At 43.0% G+C, this 20,192-nt stretch overlaps 1 protein-coding gene across 2 annotated transcripts; it reads left to right on the forward strand.

Moving 5' to 3' along the window:
• The first annotated feature begins 4,582 nt into the window (after positions 1–4,582).
• LOC311127772 (disabled homolog 2-like) lies at positions 4,583–19,425 on the forward strand. 2 transcript variants are annotated; one of them, XM_084159650.1, is made up of 14 exons: positions 4,583–4,768; positions 10,535–10,822; positions 11,084–11,223; positions 11,438–11,536; positions 11,821–11,952; positions 12,040–12,120; positions 12,545–12,571; positions 12,664–12,714; positions 12,891–12,953; positions 13,273–13,296; positions 15,180–15,303; positions 15,557–16,225; positions 18,479–18,681; positions 18,835–19,425. In XM_084159650.1, exons 2-14 carry the CDS (start codon positions 10,675–10,677, stop codon positions 18,904–18,906), a joined length of 1,833 nt encoding a protein of 610 aa, XP_084015776.1. In that variant the 5' UTR covers positions 4,583–4,768; positions 10,535–10,674; the 3' UTR covers positions 18,907–19,425. The 2 variants fall into 2 exon arrangements, with proteins under 2 accessions (XP_084015776.1, XP_084015777.1); XM_084159651.1 differs by lacking the exon at positions 13,273–13,296.
• The last annotated feature ends 767 nt before the right edge of the window (positions 19,426–20,192 follow it).

The raw sequence follows: 20,192 nt of genomic DNA on the forward strand, positions 1-20,192 counted from the left end.
GAGATGATTGTGGACTACAGGAAAAGGAGGGCCGAGCACACCCCCATTCTCATCGACGGGGCTGTAATGGAGCAGGTTGAGAGCTTCATGTTCCTTGGTGTCCACATCACCAAAAAACGATCATGGTCCAAACAAACCAACACGGTCGTGAAGAGGGCACGACAATGCCTATTCCCCCTCAGGAGACTGAAAAGATTTGGCATGGGTTCTCAGATCCTCAAAAAGTTATACAGCTGCACCATCGAGAGCATCCTGACTGGTTGCATCACTACCTGGTATGGCAACTGCTCAGCCTCCGACCACAAGGCGCTACAGAGGTTAGTGCATACGGCCCAGTACATCAATGGGGCCAAGCTTCCTGCCATCCTGGACGTCTATACCAGGCGGTGTCAGAGGAAGGCCATAAAAATTGCCAAAGACTCCAGCCACCCTAGTCATAAACTGGTCTCTCTGCTACTGCACGGCAAGCGGTACCGGAGCGCCAAGTCTAGGTCCAAAAGGCTTCTTAACAGCTTCTACCCCCAAGCCATAAGACTGCTGAACAGCTAATCAAATGGCTACCCGGACTATTTGCATTGACTCCACCCTTTTTACGCTGCTGCTACTCGTTGTTTATTATCTATGCATGGTCACTTTACCCCTTCCTACATGTACAGTGAGGGAAAAAAGTATTTGATCCCCTGCAGATTTTGTACGTTTGCCCACTGACAAAGAAATGATCAGTCTATAATTTTAATGGTAGGTTTATTTGAACAGTGAGAGACAGAATAACAACAAAAAAATCCAGAAAAACGCATGTCAAAAATGTTATAAATTGATTTGCATTTTAATGAGGGAAATAAGTATTTGACCCCCTCTCAATCAGAAAGATTTCTGGCTCCCAGGTGTCTTTTATACAGGTAACGAGCTGAGATTAGGAGCACACTCTTAAAGGGAGTGCTCCTAATCTCAGCTTGTTACCTATATAAAAGACACCTGTCCACAGAAGCAATCAATCAATCAGATTCCAAACTCTCCACCATGGCCAAGACCAAAGAGCTCTCCAAGGATGTCAGGGACAAGATTGTAGACCTACACAAGGCTGGAATGGGCTACAAGACCATCGCCAAGCAGCTTGGTGAGAAGGTGACAACAGTTGGTGCGATTATTCACAAATGGAAGAAACACAAAATAACTGTCAATCTCCCTCGGCCTTGGGCTCCATGCAAGATCTCACCTCGTGGAGTTGCAATGATCATGAGAACGGTGAGGAATCAGCCCAGAACTACATGGGAGGATCTTGTCAATGATCTCAAGGCAGCTGGGACCATAGTCACCAAGAAAGCAATTGGTAACACACTACGCCGTGAAGGACTGAAATCCTGCAGCGCCCGCAAGGTCCCCCTGCTCAAGAAAGCACATATACAGGGCCGTCTGAAGTTTGCCAATGAACATCTGAATGATTCAGAGGAGAACTGGGTGAAAGTGTTTTGGTCAGATGAGACCAAAATTGAGCTCTTTGGCATCAACTCAACTCGCCGTGTTTGGAGAAGGAGGAATGCTGCCTATGACCCCAAGAACACCATCCCCACCGTCAAACATGAAGGTGGAAACATTATGCTTTGGGGGTGTTTTTCTGCTAAGGGGACAGGACAACTTCACCGCATCAAAGGGACGATGGATGGGGCCATGTACCATCAAATCTTGGGTGAGAACCTCCTTCCCTCAGCCAGGGCATTGAAAATGGGTTGTGGAATGTTATTCCAGCATGACAATGACCCAAAACACACGGCCAAGGCAACAAAGGAGTGGCTCAAGAAGAAGTTCATTAAGGTCCTGGAGTGGCCTAGCAAGTCACCAGACCTTAATCCCATAGAAAATCTGTGGAGGGAGCTGAAGGTTCGAGTTGCCAAACGTCAGCCTCGAAAACCTTAATGACTTGGAGAAGATCTGCAAAGAGGAGTGGAACAAAATCCCTCCTGAGATGTGTGCAAACCTGGTGGCCAACTACAAGAAACGTCTGACCTCTGTGATTGCCAACAAGGGTTTTGCCACCAAGTACTTAGTCATGTTTTGCAGAGGGGTCAAATACTTATTTCCCTCATTAAAATGCTAATCAATTTATAAAAAAAAATCTGGATTTTTCTGTTTTTATTCTGTATCTCACTGTTCAAATAAACCTACCATTAAAATGATAGACTGATCATGTCTTTGTCAGTGGGCAAACGTACAAAATCAGCAGGGGATCAAATACTTTTTTCCCTCACTGTACATATTACCTCAATTACCTCGATTAACCTGTACCCCTGCACATTGACTCGGTACCGGTACCCCCTGTATATAGCCTCATTATTGTTATTTTATTATTACTGTTTAATTTTTTTAATTTTTTACTTTTGTTTATTTAGTAAATGTTTTCTTAACAAATGTTTTTTTTAAATGCATTGTTGGTTAAGGGCTTGTAAGTAAGCATTTCACGGTAAGGTCTACACCTTTTGTATTTGGTGAATGTGACAAATAACATTTGATTTGATTTGATTTTGATTTAGCCTACAGCACATTTTCAATATTAGCGGGTTAGGGTTGGGTGGCCTCAGATTTTCACTTAATCAATCATCACATATTGTTGGGCGATGCGGATGGGTTATTAGCAATTGCGGGCAGGTGAGGGTTAACAAACAGCTGACCACTAGCGCACGCACACACACACACACGCGCGCACACACACACATGCATGCATGCACACAGGCACACACCACACACATGCACGCAAACATACATGTGCATGCACAAATTATTGAAACTATGCAAGCATGGACACATACACTAACACTGTTGTGAAAAGCCACTTCAACAACCACTTTCCATTGTATTGTCATCATGCCCATTGTGAACAATAGGTGTAAGGTTTAAAAGGATATACTGATATCCTCCTCTATTTTTTCCTCTGATGGAGGTTTTGACAAATGCTGCTCTAAGCATGTCCTACTGAAATATTTAACTTACTGTAAATTGCATTTAAAATGTTTGTCTTTGGCCTACTATAAACCTACTAAATCTGGGTCAAACAAACCTGGGGTAGTGCAGTGGGCAAAATAAATAAAAATTAATCTGCAAAGAACATCAGCAAATATCTGATAATGTTCTTATAGGCTTAGGCTACATAGATCTCATAGCTAAGTAATATGGCCCACAGATTTTTATAAAACTGAAGGCAATACCAGGTTGCAAGTATTTTTGATGTGAGGTGTAAGAGGATAGTGGTGCACGCAACTGCCCGACTATATGTGATGAAGTGATAATCTGAGGCCCGCACCCATCCCTAACCTGCTAATATTGAACATTTGTTAACAGGGGGTGCAGGATTATTTTTTTTAACCTGATTTAGATATGTTTCTGCTTATAATTTCCAACATTTTGGTTGGCTATTTGTTAGTCAACTCGTCTATAATTAGATACATGCAGCTTCTCTTCTGTCATTATATGTTGCCCTAGAAGACTAAACAAACCCTTGCTTCAGTGGAGTTCAAAGACTTTTAGGGACTGGGGAGAAAATGCAATTGCCTTAAAAAATAACAAGTGGAAAGATTTTCTGTGCAAAATGTCAAAATTACATCAGTTTGACCTGTTGTAAGGACATAGAAAGCTGTGAGAATGACCAAAAATGTTTCTGATAAGATTTCAGTTGGGCTTGGATGCATATTCTATGTGGTTGAAATAGCCTACTATCAGCTTTAATGATGCTGATGAAGATAGCACCTCTACAGATGGTATCTAACTGTGCATTAGCATTCTCTCAAGATGCTGAAATAAATAAATCAAATGTCTCTACTCCTGTTCCCTAGTCAAAATGTTGCCTACATTTGGTGTATCAATTTACTGCAAGAAATACTTAATTGTGCAGGAGTTAATATTAAGGCTATGTGAGAGGTTATAGACCTACAGTCAGTGTCCAGATTTCAGTTTCCATTTAACCCATCTGAACAGTAGGCTACAGTTGAAGTGCCATAGGCCTATTTGAAGTCCCCATCTTGAGACAGTCGAGTTTGTAAAGCGCCTCACAATTATCACACATATAACATAGCCTGCACTGCTATCATCCTCTTTTACCACCTCACCAAATATTTCCCAAACATTACTTTTCTGGCCCTCCCTTCTCTTTATTTTTAACATTTTTAACATTTTTAAGCATTTGGTAATTGGCATATTTGGCGCGCATACAGTAAGGCCCTAAAGTTTAGGCATATGCACTAATGCCAGATTGCCGAAAATAATGAAATAAAAAACTCAATGTAGCCTATCAATATAAATTATACAATAATTATACATTTATGGTTTTCTAATGTATTGTTTTCTCTTTATTCAACCTGCCCTTCATCCACACAATATTTAATGACCCTAAACCCGCAGGACTGCAGGTTATGAGGATGAAACAATGGTTACATTTCAATCGTCCTATTGGTCTCATCATTGGTTGGTGTAGATGTGTGGCCTTTACAGGCGCAATAGTGCCTCCTGAAGTTCTGGCGTGCGAGGGGTTAAATTGGGAGGTAGCAGGAGCCCAGTGCGCGGTAGGGGAGTCGCCAATTCACCACATAGCGGCGCGTTCTGGGGGCACATCTTAGCGGAAAACATCTGATTCCAACACGTCTCTGAAAAGCGGTGTTTGATTCAACCCTCATAGAGGATAGGAGACGTGTCGACCGGCTAGATAGCGTTCGAATAACATTCAGAACGCTGGAAGGCAAACCTCGAATATGAAGAATACTGTCTGGAGCGCTTGTTAACGGTACGTGACATCCACATTCTTTCGCATCCACAAATTCACAGGCAGGGAAGGCTATTTGTGTTTTGCTGTCACGGAATGCTTCACTTTCAAATAGAAAGTCATACATTTGGAATTATATTTTACATGCTGAATCAAACAAATCCAAGAAGACCCATGATTTTTCCATTAGTTCCAGCTGTGCGAGCTATGCACACGTCACTAAGGTAATGGTTTAGTACTAGGTAATTATGGGAGGTCGCTATTTAGCTTTCTGGAAATGTAGTTCGGCTGAGTAACAGATCGCTTGGTTTTTCTTGGCCAACTTGTTGAATATTCTGTTTAAAAAACGTTAAAATCATGTTTTTGGAAACCTAAGATGTTTATCTGTTAAACAAGGCCGTCTTCATGAGCCTACAGAAAGGGGTTATAATGGTATCTTTGCACTGCGCAACCATATTTAGCCTTATACTTCTTCATAACTGGATCTTTGCGTGTATATGAAATGCAATAGATCATTAATCATATACTTCCAGCATTTGTTAGTATCCCTAGTAGACAGTTGTCTGGTAATGTCGGAATGTAGTCTTTGTTTGTAGGCTAGGCCACTGTCTGTATCCACAGTGGGTCTAGGCTGCAGTTGTGGTATTTCACCATCCTATTAAGTCTGTCTGATCCATGCCCTGATCTCCTCCAGATGTGCTGAATAGAACGTCACTTTTCCTTCTAATGAAGCAACACAACGCCCAGGATTGGGACGTCTCTATCTCTTTGCAGCCATTCTGCTGACTTAGTGTAAATATTTTCTTTAAAAAAAGAATTGTGTGTATGGGTTCAGCCTAACTAGTTGAAGATGCCTGAAGAATGCAAAAGATGGCAGATGTTCTTGATGTAGCTTAAGCATCCAGTGTTTGGAAAGTTGGTCCCCTGGCAGGTTTAAAATGCCTAATGGCTATTTGTAATGCTGCCGGCTGGTCCTTCTCTCACCTTTTTAAAGCTGTGTAATTGAGTATCCGCTCAGGAAATGCCAATGGGTTTTGTCTGTTCTTAGATAGGGGGCAGTCCATTCAGTAACTGTCAGGTTAGTTAGTCATGCTGACATTGAGAAGTTGTTTTTATTAGCTTTTTGTATAGTCGCTGACACAGCCTCTTATTAAGGCAAAGTCACTGGGACTGTCACTCCATGGTAGTTACTGAACAGCTAGCATCATGTGCCTAACGTAACCACCACCCCAAAGGTATTTCAGCCTTTTAACCCTGGCTGACAGTATCGCAATAACCCTCTTCTCGCCCATTACTGGGGATTCTTTGACTTGACACACACACACTGTGGTGTGATCCACAGATCACAATCAGTCACATGGTGCTATCTGGGATCTGATTGGTATTCTAGTCAGTAATTTGGTTTGGAAAGGAATCCCTTACTGCTTCGTGTTATCGGATATTAGGAACTAATTGTTTCCTCTGTGATAGAGGCCCTGATAAACATGCATGTAAAGAGTACGTTTACACCCAGTGACTGATATGACCAAAGATTACGTACGTCTTAAAGCGGGGATGCAATCAAACCCTGTCACCGACTGCTCCAGCTATCATATGATGACCGGAAAACTCTTCTGGTCATTGCTGTAGACCTTGAACGCACTTTGGTGTGTAAAAAAAAAACTGCTCTCATAGCAGAAACAGAAAGACATGAACATTTTATTGTCTTAGTGCTGTCGCTCTTGTGATGCAAGCCATATAATACAAATGATGGCTGGCAATGCAAGATTTGGCTGTGGTTTCGTGTGTGTGTGTGTGTGTGCAGATAAACTTGAGCTGCATGAAGATCTTAGATAATTCAACATTTCTGCCACCGTAGCTCTGCAAAGCATGTCATCTGACTTTCACATACTCAAATTGGTTTGGTTTAGAAGAGTCTTCTCGAGTGGAAGTTTGTAAGTGTTATTATATCACTGAATAGATGGTTAGAGGCGATATTGGCATACAGCCCTGATGCACTAAATGTCCCCAAGAGCTTATTTCGTATCTTACCATGTTCCTGACACTGTTTCCCCTCTGGACTAGTCCATATTCTATAACGTCACTAATCACTTTCAACAGCTTGAGGACAACTGGGACTGAGGACAGTCATTAGATAATCATTTTATCTAAGGCTTTTCACCCTACTGAGCCAAACTGAGTCTAGCCAAAGCAACGTGTACTGGACTGGCTTGGTTATGCATCCACCATAGTGGCTGGAACAGTGCTGAACAGGACAATGTGAAAATAAAATATTCAAGCCAGTGCGGTTCAGGTTGGCACAGGGTATTAAAGGAGCTGCCTTGACTATCGTTTAAACAGCTCCCAGTCTCTCACTGTAGTTTTAATGTTAACGTGTTTACCAGTCATCAGAGGGGCATTAGGCAGAGCTGGACTTTACCTGAAGAGAGTCAAGTTAATGTTAACTACTCTTCAGCAGTCACTGTGCTTTGGGTTTTACAAGAGCCTCTGGACTGTCAGCTTTGTACTTGTTTTCAGGAAATGGACTGTTGTTTTTATGAGTAACCCCCCAGACTGACACTGAGAGAGAGGACTACAAGAGGCCTCTATGTAGAGGGGAGGGAAGCCAACTTGCGCTGTGTCATACAGGAGGTTCTTAGCAATGATCCCTCTAAGCTCCGCGAGTAAGCAGGCGAGCAGTAGCCCCAAGACTGCCGCGCAGAAGAAATATCAGCCCACTGAGAGAAGCACATGATTGAACTTCACTCAACTTTCTCGAGTTTTCCCTGTTAGTTAACACTATCAACGCATCAGAGTAGGATACTATTGCATTGACACGCACTACTCAGCCCGTACTCTACACAGACCTGTGCGGCATAACATTTACATTTTAGTCATTTAGCAGATGCTCTTATCCAGAGTGACTTACAGGAGCAATTAGGGCTAAGTGCCTTGCTCAACCAATAAGAGCTGCACTAAGGCTATATGCAAATCGACCATTGCCATATATGGATCTGTGCCATTTACTTTGAACTAGACTATGTGTACAGATGTGGTCGTGAGTAGGTGCGCTTGTTTTGAGATCAAAGCGAGAGCTGCATGTAGGACGTGTGCACATTTTGTTCATATCCTTTGTTAGTGAGTTATAGATCATTTGTAGTCATCAATAGGGGAGTGATTGCTTCCTACGAGAGCACAAAATGTGTACATTTCTAGACCTCTTTGAAAAGCAAGTCAGGTGAAGAGCTTTTTTTGTCTTAAAGGGGTAGTGTTGTATTTTGAGACAGGCTTGAATAAGCTAAGTAGCCAATAGGTAGAGGGTAGCATAATTTGTCTGATTCTCTGTAATAATGGTATGGGAATAATAATGCATTTTATTTTGTAAAGTGGTTTCTTGCATCAAACAACACAACATTTTCAGTCACCTTGTCTGATGGACAAGTGGATAAACAGGTTAATGTCAAGCCCTGCATGTTTTTTTAAAAAGTCTCATGGAATGTAGGCCTACATTGAACACCACACCTTGGCTGCTACTGTAGGCTGAATGATAGAACTGCTATTTCCATATAAAAATGTTTCTCCATTGTTTTTGATGGTAGGCCACTCTGGTAGGCCTACATTATGATCAAATAGCCACTGTAGCCTACTTGGCCACTGTTAAAACTGTAACTTAAAGCGGGTACAGCCTCAGTGTTCACAGGAAACGCGCTCTGGAAGTTGCACAGAATGTTCACAACATTCAAGTTTGCGCTCAGCAGACCTGAAGTTTGCTCAGTGCCTAAATGTTTTTGAGGGAACATTGGTTCTTGGCCTTGTATGTCTCCCTATTCCTGAGTTACACTGACTTTTGTATAAATAAATTGAGTTTAGCAGGCCTATGTTCTCGATCCTGCCTCAGTCACATTCTTGGATGTTACTATACATACATTGTTTCTCACCTCTTAAGTAAGGTTTTATAGGGTTGCACTACAGTTGCTAAGGGTGGATTGCTGTACTGTCATGTTATGAGATTACTGGAGCGTATGGCCAGCTTTAAACACCAACCAGGTAGCGTAAGATTAACTTCATTTAATAGCTCAACCTTTGGTCGCTCCCAACCTTTGCGCTCCTCTGCCTGAGTCAGTCAAGGCTCCTTTTCAGTAGCGAGGCGATCTACGCAGCATCTGCAAGTGCCCTTGAAGGTATGTGTCATATGGAAAATAAATGTTTAGCTGCTGAAATCAACCTGTGGTGGTTGTTATACTGTACTGTTGTAGTGTTTATCTCTCTCTCTGTCCCAGAAAGAAGCCATTTTGTTCCCTAGTCCAGCTGTGAGTGTTGTTGATGGTTCCAGAGCTCTCTGTCTGTTGGTAGTCAAGTCTCCTCTTGCAGTTTACACTACTGGCCGGCCACTGACTTTCTATTTTACTGTAGGCTACTCTATGTCTGTGCTCTGTTTCTGTCTTTGTTTGTCTTGAAGGGCCTAATTACAGCTGTGATGGTGTTAATCATAGTGAACTGTGGTTAAATTCGTGGCTAGAGTTGTTAGTAGCAAATTTGTCTCCTACCATAACCAGAGGACCAAGTTGCCCACAGATGGACAGTGTGGTGGTACCCAGCTGTCAGCCTCAGGTAGGGTGGCCCCAGCTGATTGTGAGTTCCTAAGAAGCTGTCGCTAGGTTCTCTAAAACCAGAATGGCTGAGTGTTACATTAACATAATATCTGGGTGTTCCATGGCTCGCTCTGCCTCTCCTTAGTCTTCAGTTTACTGAGAGAGGAGCAATGTTAATCACAATGGATTATACTCTGGCATATTTTCCTGAAGTAGGCCCCGTGGAACAGCTTTAATTTGAACGCCCAGCCTCTCACCCTATGGTCTTTATGACGGCCTAGAGTTGGACTGGACAGGGCCTCTGTGACTATGTGAATCCCATGACTGACAGGACACACTGTTCGAAAGAGGAAGTGTGTGTCCCTGGCCAGTTGCGCAGCTGTTTGTGATGCCCTCCAGGTGTTCCTCTCTCACACCCATTCAGTCTTAAAGACCCCACTGAGTTTAATTGCAGTTTCATCACCTCCCATCACTACATACATGGCTATCAACGGGTCACAGCAAGGCTACAACATGGATCAAAATGCTGTGTGTTTGTTGTGTGTGGTTAGTAGGAACAAGGTACTGGGGTCATGGCTCCTCATTGTGGATCATTTAAAGGGATATTACTTTTTACGATGCTCACAAAACCTTTAGGGGACAATTTCAGGTAGCGGAAGCTGTTCATCTTTAAAATGTTTAGAGCTGTAATGTCTTTGTTCTGTTATCATTCTGCTTTTATCACCAAAAAAGCTTAAAGTAACTGTCCAGTGTTTCCTGATTTCAATGAACTATGACCTATAATTAATAATAATATGAGTGAAATACTCTTTCCAAAAAAAATTGTAATGTTAGATGCACTATGGAGAAATCACCCTGCCATTTCCTGGTTGCAAAAATTCTAATTGCGTGCGTTCAATGAGAATGACAGATCTATAACACACATTTCTATGTGAATTTGGTCACCCAAAAAGTTACATATTGCAGCTTTAAGTATGTTAAAAATAAGCTTTTCTGTGTTGGAATGGTGTGGCCGTATGCCAGCCATTAAAAATATTCATGCGAGTAGTATATATTCTTTTATATAAGGCGAATCAACAACATTATTTTGGTACGAGTTAACAGAATATGAACTTTCTAAAAATTACATTTTCACTGGACAGTTAATTTAACATGGGAGTGTAGTTGCGTTATATTTCTCTCACACACTCCATCTCCCCCTCCCTCCCTCCTACAGGCACATAACTGAGCATGTGTGAGTGCTGAGCCTCTTTGCTGAGTCGACCCCCTGGCCTGAACAAGGAGCTGCCGTCTGATTTAGTTTACCTGTCCTGTCTGCCTGTCCCGACTCCCGTAAGGCTGGCCCCCCACCCCACCATGTCTACTGAAGTGGAGAGCAGTGCACCCGTAGTCCCGGCCGACCCCTCCAGCACCCCCGCCCCCACCACATCTTCTACAACCAGCCCTCCCACCACACCCTCCACCGCACCAGCCAAGACCCCCTTTAAGAAAGAGAAGAAGAAAGGTACTGTATGCAATATGCAAGGGGCCTCCATCTTTCCCCACATGAGGGATTTGGTGTTATGGGCTGAACAGACTTTTTCTGAGTCATCAGACTTGACCTTATAGTATAGTTTTACATCTTGATTTCCATGCGTCTTGTGGTGTGATGGTTGAGGCTACGAATTAGATATAGACGAATTAAAGAGGGCATTCTCAACCGGACAGAAAGTGACAATCGATCCAATCAATCACTTTTCTCTCCTTCTCTCTTCCCTCTGCCCAGCTCCAGAGAAGACTGATGAGTACCTGCTGTCCAGGTTCCAGGGTGATGGTGTGAGGTACAAGGCCAAGCTGATCGGCATCGATGATGTCCCAGAGGCCCGAGGGGACAAGATGAGCCAGGACTCGATGATGAAACTCAAGGTACCACCATATCATGATGCAGACACTACAGTACACTTGCTGCTACGGCTCTATATCCACGCAGTAGTGTTAGTAAAGAGCAAATTGAATGTGATTTTGTTAGTCTGTTTTCTATGGTCATTTCTCTTTGGGTGTGCATATGGTGGTGGGCTGTGTGCGTTAGTATGTCATTGTTATGTGGTGTTTGTTATGTAACTGTTGTGTTGTTGTGCAGGGCATGGCAGTAGCTTCTCGGTCCCAGGGCAAACACAAGCAAAGGATCTGGGTCAACATATCCATGTCAGGCATCAAGATCATTGATGAGAAAACAGGGGTGAGGACAACTGTTCAATGACTTTCTAATCCACAGTTCATCCCTCTGTTCCTCTTTCTAAATCATGTCTCAGTGGCTGGGCAGTATCAACCTTAGTACCAATCTTTACAAATAAAATTCTCTATTATAGGAATTGTAGAGGGAGATAATTTTCACAAGGTTAACACAGGACATGACCTCAGTCGAGTAGATTCCATGTAGGCCTAATTGCAAGTGTTTATATTATTAGGCAATTGAAGACTCACAAAGACTAAACTGTTTTAAAAGCTCTCTCTTCCTCTCAGGTGATAGAACACGAGCACATAGTGAACAAGATCTCATTCATCGCCAGAGATGTAACGGATAACAGGGCCTTCGGCTACGTGTGTGGGGCCGAGGGACAGCACCAGTTCTTCGCCATAAAGACTGGCCAGCAGGTAAGACGCTCGGACACACACACGCAGATTGTTGCAAGTAGTTGATTGTCTATTGACTGTTTTTCCATGAATCTCCTCTCCATATAGGCAGAGCCCCTGGTCATTGACCTTAAGGATCTATTCCAGGTCATCTTCAACATGAAGAAGAAGTCCGAGGCCTCACAGAAGGTAAATAACTATGGTGGGGTTTGTGATCAGAGTTGTGTTCAGTAGGGCATACCGTAGCAAAACACTTTGCAACAGAAAACTAAAATCTATGTTCTGGTAGTACAGCCCTGTTTTAAATCTGTTTCCAAACATTTTTCTCCCTACTGAATATGACCCTTTTTTTTGTTAGTTTTTTAAGTGTTTTTTGGGAAGTAACATTTTGGGGTTGCTGACTGGACGGAGGTCATGTGACTGAAGTTATGAGGTCAACACTGCCCCCTAGTGCTTTATTACAGTCCTGCACCATTAACCATGCTTTCATTGCAATACCAATGAGATGACTCATTATGGCACACAAATCTCATCCAATAAGTAAATAGAGAACATATTACATTCCTCCAATGGGAATATTCACCTTGTTTTTCCTCTTTCTCTATCTTTTCAGGGTGAGAGTAATAATGCAGTAGCTGAGGTAAGTGCCTGTGTATGTTGGATAATATAAGCTTTATCTGAGATGTACGTGTAGTGCATACTTGACCTCTTATTGCTGTGTTTCATTTACAGAATGGTGGTGATGCCTTGCTCAGTATCGATGGCCAGGCAGGCACTGCCAAAGTAAGTGTTTAAGATCGTAGAATCATACATGTAAAAGACTGCAAAGTGAATGCAAAAGAGGATTCCCCAGGCACACGCGTCTACTAGTAGATGTTCTGTGGTGTTGTTGTATCTCTTTTTTTATGATACTGGATGTATCTTTAAGATGCTGATAATGGATATATGTTTTTGTTCAGGAGGTGCAACAGCTGAATTTGTTTGGAGACATGTCCACCCCTCCAGACATCCACTCTCCTACAGTAAGTCAGCCTGCTGTTGTTGGGTTCACTAGATTTGCACACATTCATAAAGGCTCTTCTTAGTTTCTAGTAATATACTCATAAGGTGCAAAGGCCTAAGTGCTAGAGCTGGGGAAATGCTCATAACTCAGACTTTACAAATGGATAGGGCCAATTGTTGGCAATTATGTTATATACCATGCTTATCTTCTGCCATAAACGTTTTTGGACAGAATAGACAACGACAAATTACCTTGCTGCTATTTTATTTTGAAGATTGGAGGCTTTTCGTCCCCTTTCCTGTTCCTAACAAGGATATTTTCCCCAATTTTATAATCAGGTGGCTTTGACAACTCGAGCTCTGGTAAAGTTCCTCTCAGGTTCTAGCTAGCTCAGTCTTGCACTTTGCCATAGAAGTTTGTATTATTCTGCATTGCGGATGTATCCCAGTCTCTCGCCCCAAAACATAGCTTATCTGCATAACTTCACCCCTTCCACCAATCACATCATCCCATATGTCATACAGGGCTCTCAAACTCAACTCTGTAAAGGTCTGTCTGTAATAAGTGTATGTTTATTAACTTGAAGTAGTTTTGATGGATTACAAAGGTCAAATCCTGGATATATCTTAAATGTCAGCACATTCCGAATAATGCTTGTAATTCCTGACACAAAGGCTGGTGCCTTGACAAAGCACATTTTTACAGTTGAGTTTCTGATTCCTGTTTAAATGTTTATTTATCTATCACCACTGTTGCTTCATCAATCATAAACTGTCTTCTCATGTCATTGTTATTAATTTAGCTGTGTTAACAGTTGCTTCTCTCTTTCAGCGCAACAGATTTTTATTTTTTCTCTCTCCCTCTCGTTCCCTCCCTTGATAACCAGGAGACTAATGATATTCTATTGCTGGATCTGTCCGCCGAGGTTGACAGCAATCAGAACTGTATAAAGGGAAATCCCTTCACTTCCGGTACACCTAACCCTTGGGGCACCCCCCGAACAGAGAACCCCTTCTCCTCCACGTTTGGCTTCTTTCCAACCCCAGACACTGACCCTTTCAGCAATGACCCCCTCGCCCAATTAGCACCCCCCCATTCTCTGATCTCAGCCCCCTCCACCAATCACAACCAAGAAAGCTCTGTTCACTTCTTGGGTAGGCCAATCAGGAACGGTGTTGGTCTTAACGGAGACTCTGACAACTTCGGTCAGCAGTTGAACGGGTTGTCCAATAAGAACATGATCCTGGCTCTCAGTAACGGCCAGTGGCCACTAGGGGGAGGGATGACAGAAGAGAGCAGGGTCCCCGTTCCTGTCCAGAACGGTTTGGGACCTGTGCCCTCACCACAGAACCCCTTTCTGGACATTTCTGGGAAAAGCCCACTCCTTTGTAACGGTGTGATGTTTGATCCACAACCCACTGCCGCTGTGGGTCCTAGCAAGGACAGTTCGGTTGTGTTAAGCCCCCCTCCACAGAACACTAAGGCTGGACGAGGTCGGAGGAGTGCCAAGGTGAAGCTCCATAGAGGTCCTATGATGTTGCTGCATGTCTGAGAATGAGTCTGTCTGCACACCTCCTCCCCAAACCATAATTGGTTTTCTAACAACAACCCCCTTTCACAGCACTGGGATACCATACTGGCATATTCTATTCCTACAGGCCAGCATTGCACTGGGTTTTGTCTCTACCAACATGGTTTTGGTACAAGGATATTAGGGTTGGTGTGTTTTTTTTCTCTGGGATGGAACTGGTATGGTTTTCTAACATAATTGCATGTAGTGGTGCTCACATGGCTTCTCTAACCTGCTTGTCCTAGGAGATTAACAACCTCTACTCGACCGTAAACACTGTTTATCTCCTGTTGCTATCTATTTATATGTTCCTTGTCTTAACATTCATGCTTCAGTGAGGTGTGGAGGTAAGTGTTGGTATTTGTGTCTTTTTAAGTATTATTAGAAATGTACGTTTCTCTTCTTCAGGTCTCTCTTGAAAAATAGATTTTTATCTCAATGAGAAAAACCTGTATAAATACAGGTTATTTTAAAATAAGGGTGTCATATTAATGTGAATACAGTATATAAGTATGATCATTTAGTTTTTCCATAATGCATTATCATCCATATAAACCTTGTCATTAATTCAGTGCTTACCACAGTTTTCCCTTGTTTACTGGCCCTCAATGAATAGTAAATTGTTCAATATCCCTGTAGTAAATTTGGTCGCCTAATTTGCGGTTTGACCACCAGTCTCCTCCTGCCAATGACCTGTTTGGGGCCGACCCATTTGCTGCTCCCAGTCAGCCTGACTGCTCATCTGCCTCCGATGACCTCTTCAACAGTCCGACCACCACCTCCCCCATAACAGCTCTGGGTAAGACTAATGGCCTCATTGGCTCCAAATAGTGAGAACCCATGTTGTGTTAAAGCAAAACAATCGACTAGTTTAAATCGGCATTGGCGCAAATCAGTGCTTTTTATTATCATGCTTTAGCTATGCTGAGCTTGAGGCAATCTAGATGGTGTCTAAGTTCATTTCAGTCTTCTTACTGTACCCAAACCTAAATGGAAAAGGTCACCTTCTCATCACCCTCCTCTCTCTCCCCTGTTCTTCCTCTGTCCTCCAGGAGCATTGCAGTTGGGTCCCCCTTCAGTCACCATTCATGGGACAGCCCCACCACCGTGGGGAGTCCCAGCACCAGGCCCTTCGATGTTCACAATGCCAGGAGGGGTAACACTCCCCAACCTCCAGACCACCTTCCCCCAGCCATCCGCCTTCGGTGCCCTGCCCATACCCCCGGCCCCCTGGGGCCAGCAGGCTCCATCCACGTATGGGGCCCAGCCGGTCACCCAGGCTTGGGGACAGCCTGCTCCTGCAGGGCCCATGGTTGCACCTGGCTGGGGCCAGCCTCCCATGGCTAACCCCTTCCAACCCGGCCCCTTTGCCATGATGGGAGGCCCTCCACAGGGTATGCCACAAGGTCCACCTCGGCCCCCACCCCGGCCGCCAGTCAAGGAGGCTACAGCTAAGGTGGAACCGAGTGCCTTCACGGCTCTGGACCCCCTGGGAGGGGAGAAGGAGAAGAAGAGTGGGAAGGACATGTTCAAGGACTTCCAGATTGCCAAGCCTCCAGCCATCCCGGCCAGGAAGGGGGAGCAGACACCTGGGGCCGCCCCCAGCACTAATGGGGATGGAGCATTTGCCCAGTACTTCTCCAGCAAAGTGGGCATGCTCCAGGAGGTTGCGGATCACGACGACTTTGAAATTCAAAGTCAAATGTCAGCGGTTGCCAATGGTAATGGCGGTTATTTGCAATTTCAAATTCCTATCTATAGATTTGGAGTTTACCGCAATACTGATTTTATCATATAGCCCCAGCAAATATCAAGTCTAAGTTAAATAAAAATGTATTTGTCACATGCGCCGAATACAACAGGTGTAGACCTTACCGTGTAATACTTGCTTAGGAGCCCTTCCCAACGATGCAGAGTTAAAAAAATAATAAAATGATAACACAAGGAATAAAATGCACAAAAATTGAGCTATATAAAGGGAGTACCAGTCCCAGATCAATGTGCAGGGGTACAAGATATTTGAGGTAGATATGTACATGAAGACAAGGTAAAGTGACTAGGCATCAGGTTAGATGATGATGATGATGATGATGATGATAATAATAATAATAATAATAGTAAAAAAAAGAACGAGTAGCAGCAGCAAATGATGAGTGTAAAAGTGTGTGTGTGTGTGTGTATATATATAGTCTTGTGAGTGTGCATAGTCTGTGCAAGTTGGGGCAGTGCAGATAGTCTGGGTAACCATTTAATTAACTATTTAGCAGTCTTATGGCTTGGAGGTAGAAGCTGTCTCGGAGCCTGTTGGTCCGGTACCGTTTGCCGGACGGTAGCACAGTGAATTCTATGGCTTGGGTTACAAGATGTTTTGATGTACAGTACCAGTCAAAAGTTTGGACATACCTACTCATTCCAGGGTTTGTCTTTATTTTTACTATTTTCTACATTTGTATAATAATACTGAAGACATCAAAACTATGAAATAACACATATGGAATCAGATTTTATATTTGAGATTCTTCAAAGTAGCCACCCTTTGCCTTGATGACAGCTTTGCACACTCTTGGCATTCTCTCAACCAGCTTCATGAGGTAGTCACCTGGAATGCATTTCAATTAACAGGTGTGCCATGTTAATTTGTGGAATTTCTTTCCTTCTTAATGCGTTTGAGCCAATCAGTTGTTGTGTCAAGGTAGGGGGGTATACAGAAGAGAGCCCTATTTGGTAAAAGACCAAGTCCATATTATGGCCAGAACAGCTCAAATAAGCAAAGAGAAACGACAGTCCATCATTACTTTAAGACATGGTCAGTCAATCCGGAATATTTCAAGAACTTTGAACGTTTCTTCAAGTACAGTCGCAAAAACCATCAAGCGCTATGATGAAACTGGCTCTCATGAGGACCGCCGCAGGAATGGAAGACCCAGAGTTACCTCTGCTGCAGAGGATAAGTTCATTAGAGTTAACTGCACCTCAGATTGCAATCCAAATAAATACTTCACAGAGTTCAAGTAACAGACACATCTCAACATCAACTGTTCAGAGGAGACTGTGTGAATCAGGCCTTCATGGTCGAATTGCTGCAAAGAAACCACTACTAAAGGACACCAATAAGAAGAAGATACTTGCTTGGGCCAAGAAACATGAGCAATGGACATTAGACCGGTAGAAATCTGTCCTTTGGTCTGATGAGTCCAAATTTGAGATTTTTGGTTCCAACTGCCGTGTCTTTGTGAGACGCAGAGTAGGTGAACGGATGATCTCCGCATGTGTGTTTTCACCATGAAGCATGGAGGAGGTGTGGGGGTGCTTTGCTGGTGACATTGTCATTGATTATATTTAGAATTCAAGGCACACTTAACCAGCATGGCTACCACAGCATTCTGCAGTGATACGCCATCCCATCTGGTTTGCGCTTAGTGGGACTATCATTTGTTTTTCAACAGGACAATGACCCAAAACACACCTTCAGGCTGTGTAAGGGCTATTTTACCAAGAAGGAGAGTGATGGAGTGCTGCATCAGATGACCTGGCCTCCACAATCACCCGACCTCAACCCAATTGAGATGGTTTGGGATGAGTTGGACCGCAGAGTGAAGGAAAAGCAGCCAACAAGTGCTCAGCATATGTGGGAACTCCTTCAAGACTGTTGGAAAAGCATTCCAGGTGAAGCTGGTTGAGAGAATGCCAAGCGTGTGCAAAGCTGTCATCAAGGCAAAGGGTGGCTACTTTGAAGAATCTCAAATTTAAAGTATATTTTGATTTGTTTAACTTTTTTGGTTACTACATGATTCCATATGTGTTATTTCATAGTTTTTATGTCTTCACTATTATTCTACAATGTAGAAAATAGTAAAAAGAAAGAAAAACCCTTGAATGAGTAGGTGTGTCCAAACTTTTGACTGGTAGTGTATCTGTCAAATGTATTATTTGAATCCCTCTGATTCTCCCCTTTCTTTCCTGTCTGTCTTTAGACCCACCCAAATCGGCCCCACAGCAAGCTGCTCCCATCATGTCTCCTGCAGCGGCCCCCGGTCCAGGGCTCCTGGATGCCTTTGCCCCAACTCCAGCCCCAGGCCTGGCTCCAGCAGCAGCAACAGGTCTCAACCAGAGCCTATTTGATGACACATTTGGCACTGCAACTCCTAATGCCTTTGGAGCACCACTTCTAGCAATGGTATGGATGTACACACACACACAAACACACAAACACACACACACAAACAAACAGACTTATACTGTAATGAATCCTATCAAACTCCAATCAATTGATGGTAACATACTGCTTTGTATCATTATAAAACCTTAATATTTTCCCTCTTTACGACAGAACACTCCTGTTGCCCAGACCACTGGTGGCTCGGATCCCTTCGGAGACCCCTTTGGAAACCCCTTTGCCTAAGTGACATCCTGCCCATCAGTTCCAGAGAATAAGCAGCAAAGCTCTACGACCAAATAATATCTTCAGATCCAGCTGCTACAACTACAACACGCGCCAGACAATCTACATGATTACATCTTTTAGCCCCTGCCCCAATGCACACGTATTAACTCCTTACCTGCCTTTCTTTGTCAGTTACTTAGCCCCCCCACCCCCACCGTGCCATGTCAGAGGACACCTGTACCACCTATTGAGATGTGCCTTAAGTAAATCAGTTGATGAATGAGCTGGAGGACTTTAATGTATGTCTTGCCCAATCAGTAGTAGTAGTTTTTGTTTCTGTTCCCAACTCACTTAGCTTTTCAGTGCCACTGAATGAAATGTATTGTAATGAAATTATTCTCTTAAGAAGGGATGAACATGGGATGGATGGATGGATGGAAGGGAAGGCCCTGGAAATAGGGATGAACATGGGATGGATGGAAGGGAAGGCCCTGGAAATACTCGATACTGTCTATATTAAACACAGAAAAAAATGTATTTCAGTGTGGTCTTTTGGGCGTCTTTGTCGTGTTTTAGATATTTATTATTCCTTTCAGGGAAATATTGTTAAGGTTTAGGAAGGGGGTTATTACTGCATCCCTAGACTACTCACCTTATGAATGTTACCCTGTTTTAGTATAGACCACTCACAAGTGTTCATAGAAATGTACTTGCATGTGGTGCAATGTTTCATTCCACCTATGAAATAACATTTAGCAACAGTTACTGAGTTGCATAAGTGAAGTAGACTCGGATCTTCAGAAAATCTGAAACTGGGGAAAAGGCTGAATTCATTCATTCATTCATCTGCAAATTTTGTTCCTAATATATTCTTACTTGCCTTTATCCAAATCAGCCTATATATACTTTGCTATTGATTCACCTAATGAGTGCAGACTGTAAAGCACCTGGTTAAATGTTGTTCAAGACAATCCCAAGCTAATTGCGCTTTGATCAACAACGGGGTTATGCGACTCATTTGTATTATTTGCCAGAATCACTGAAATTAGTAAACTTTTTAATACATATTAATGTGTTAAAAATCACATTGTACTTTTGTGTTTGAGGTCAGTGCCCCTGATAAAGAAATTAAGAATTAAAGAGGGTGAATTTGACTCAAGGTTCCAGACCTATGATATGACTTATGTTTTTGATAAACCTACTTTACAATCATGTTCTAAATAAAGTACAGCTAGCTTAGTATAAGTTCAAATAATATTGTGGACCTGTCACTTTCAATTGCAATTTTGTACGTACTTTACTAA

Source organism: Coregonus lavaretus (genome assembly GCF_964263955.1).
Source record: "Coregonus lavaretus genome assembly, chromosome: 4".
Classification (NCBI taxonomy): domain Eukaryota; kingdom Metazoa; phylum Chordata; class Actinopteri; order Salmoniformes; family Salmonidae; genus Coregonus; species Coregonus lavaretus.

What these genes read in the sequence shown, in the direction of transcription:
- LOC311127772 (XM_084159650.1), top strand. Translation starts at nt 10,675, where the DNA reads ATGTCTACTGAAGTGGAGAGCAGTGCACCCGTAGTCCCGGCCGACCCC. An exon ending in GCCAGGCAGGCACTGCCAAA is followed by an intron (nt 12,715 to 12,890) that starts GTAAGTGTTTAA and finishes GTTTTTGTTCAG; the next exon opens with GAGGTGCAACAGCTGAATTT. An exon ending in CTTTGACAACTCGAGCTCTG is followed by an intron (nt 13,297 to 15,179) that starts GTAAAGTTCCTC and finishes TTTGACCACCAG; the next exon opens with TCTCCTCCTGCCAATGACCT.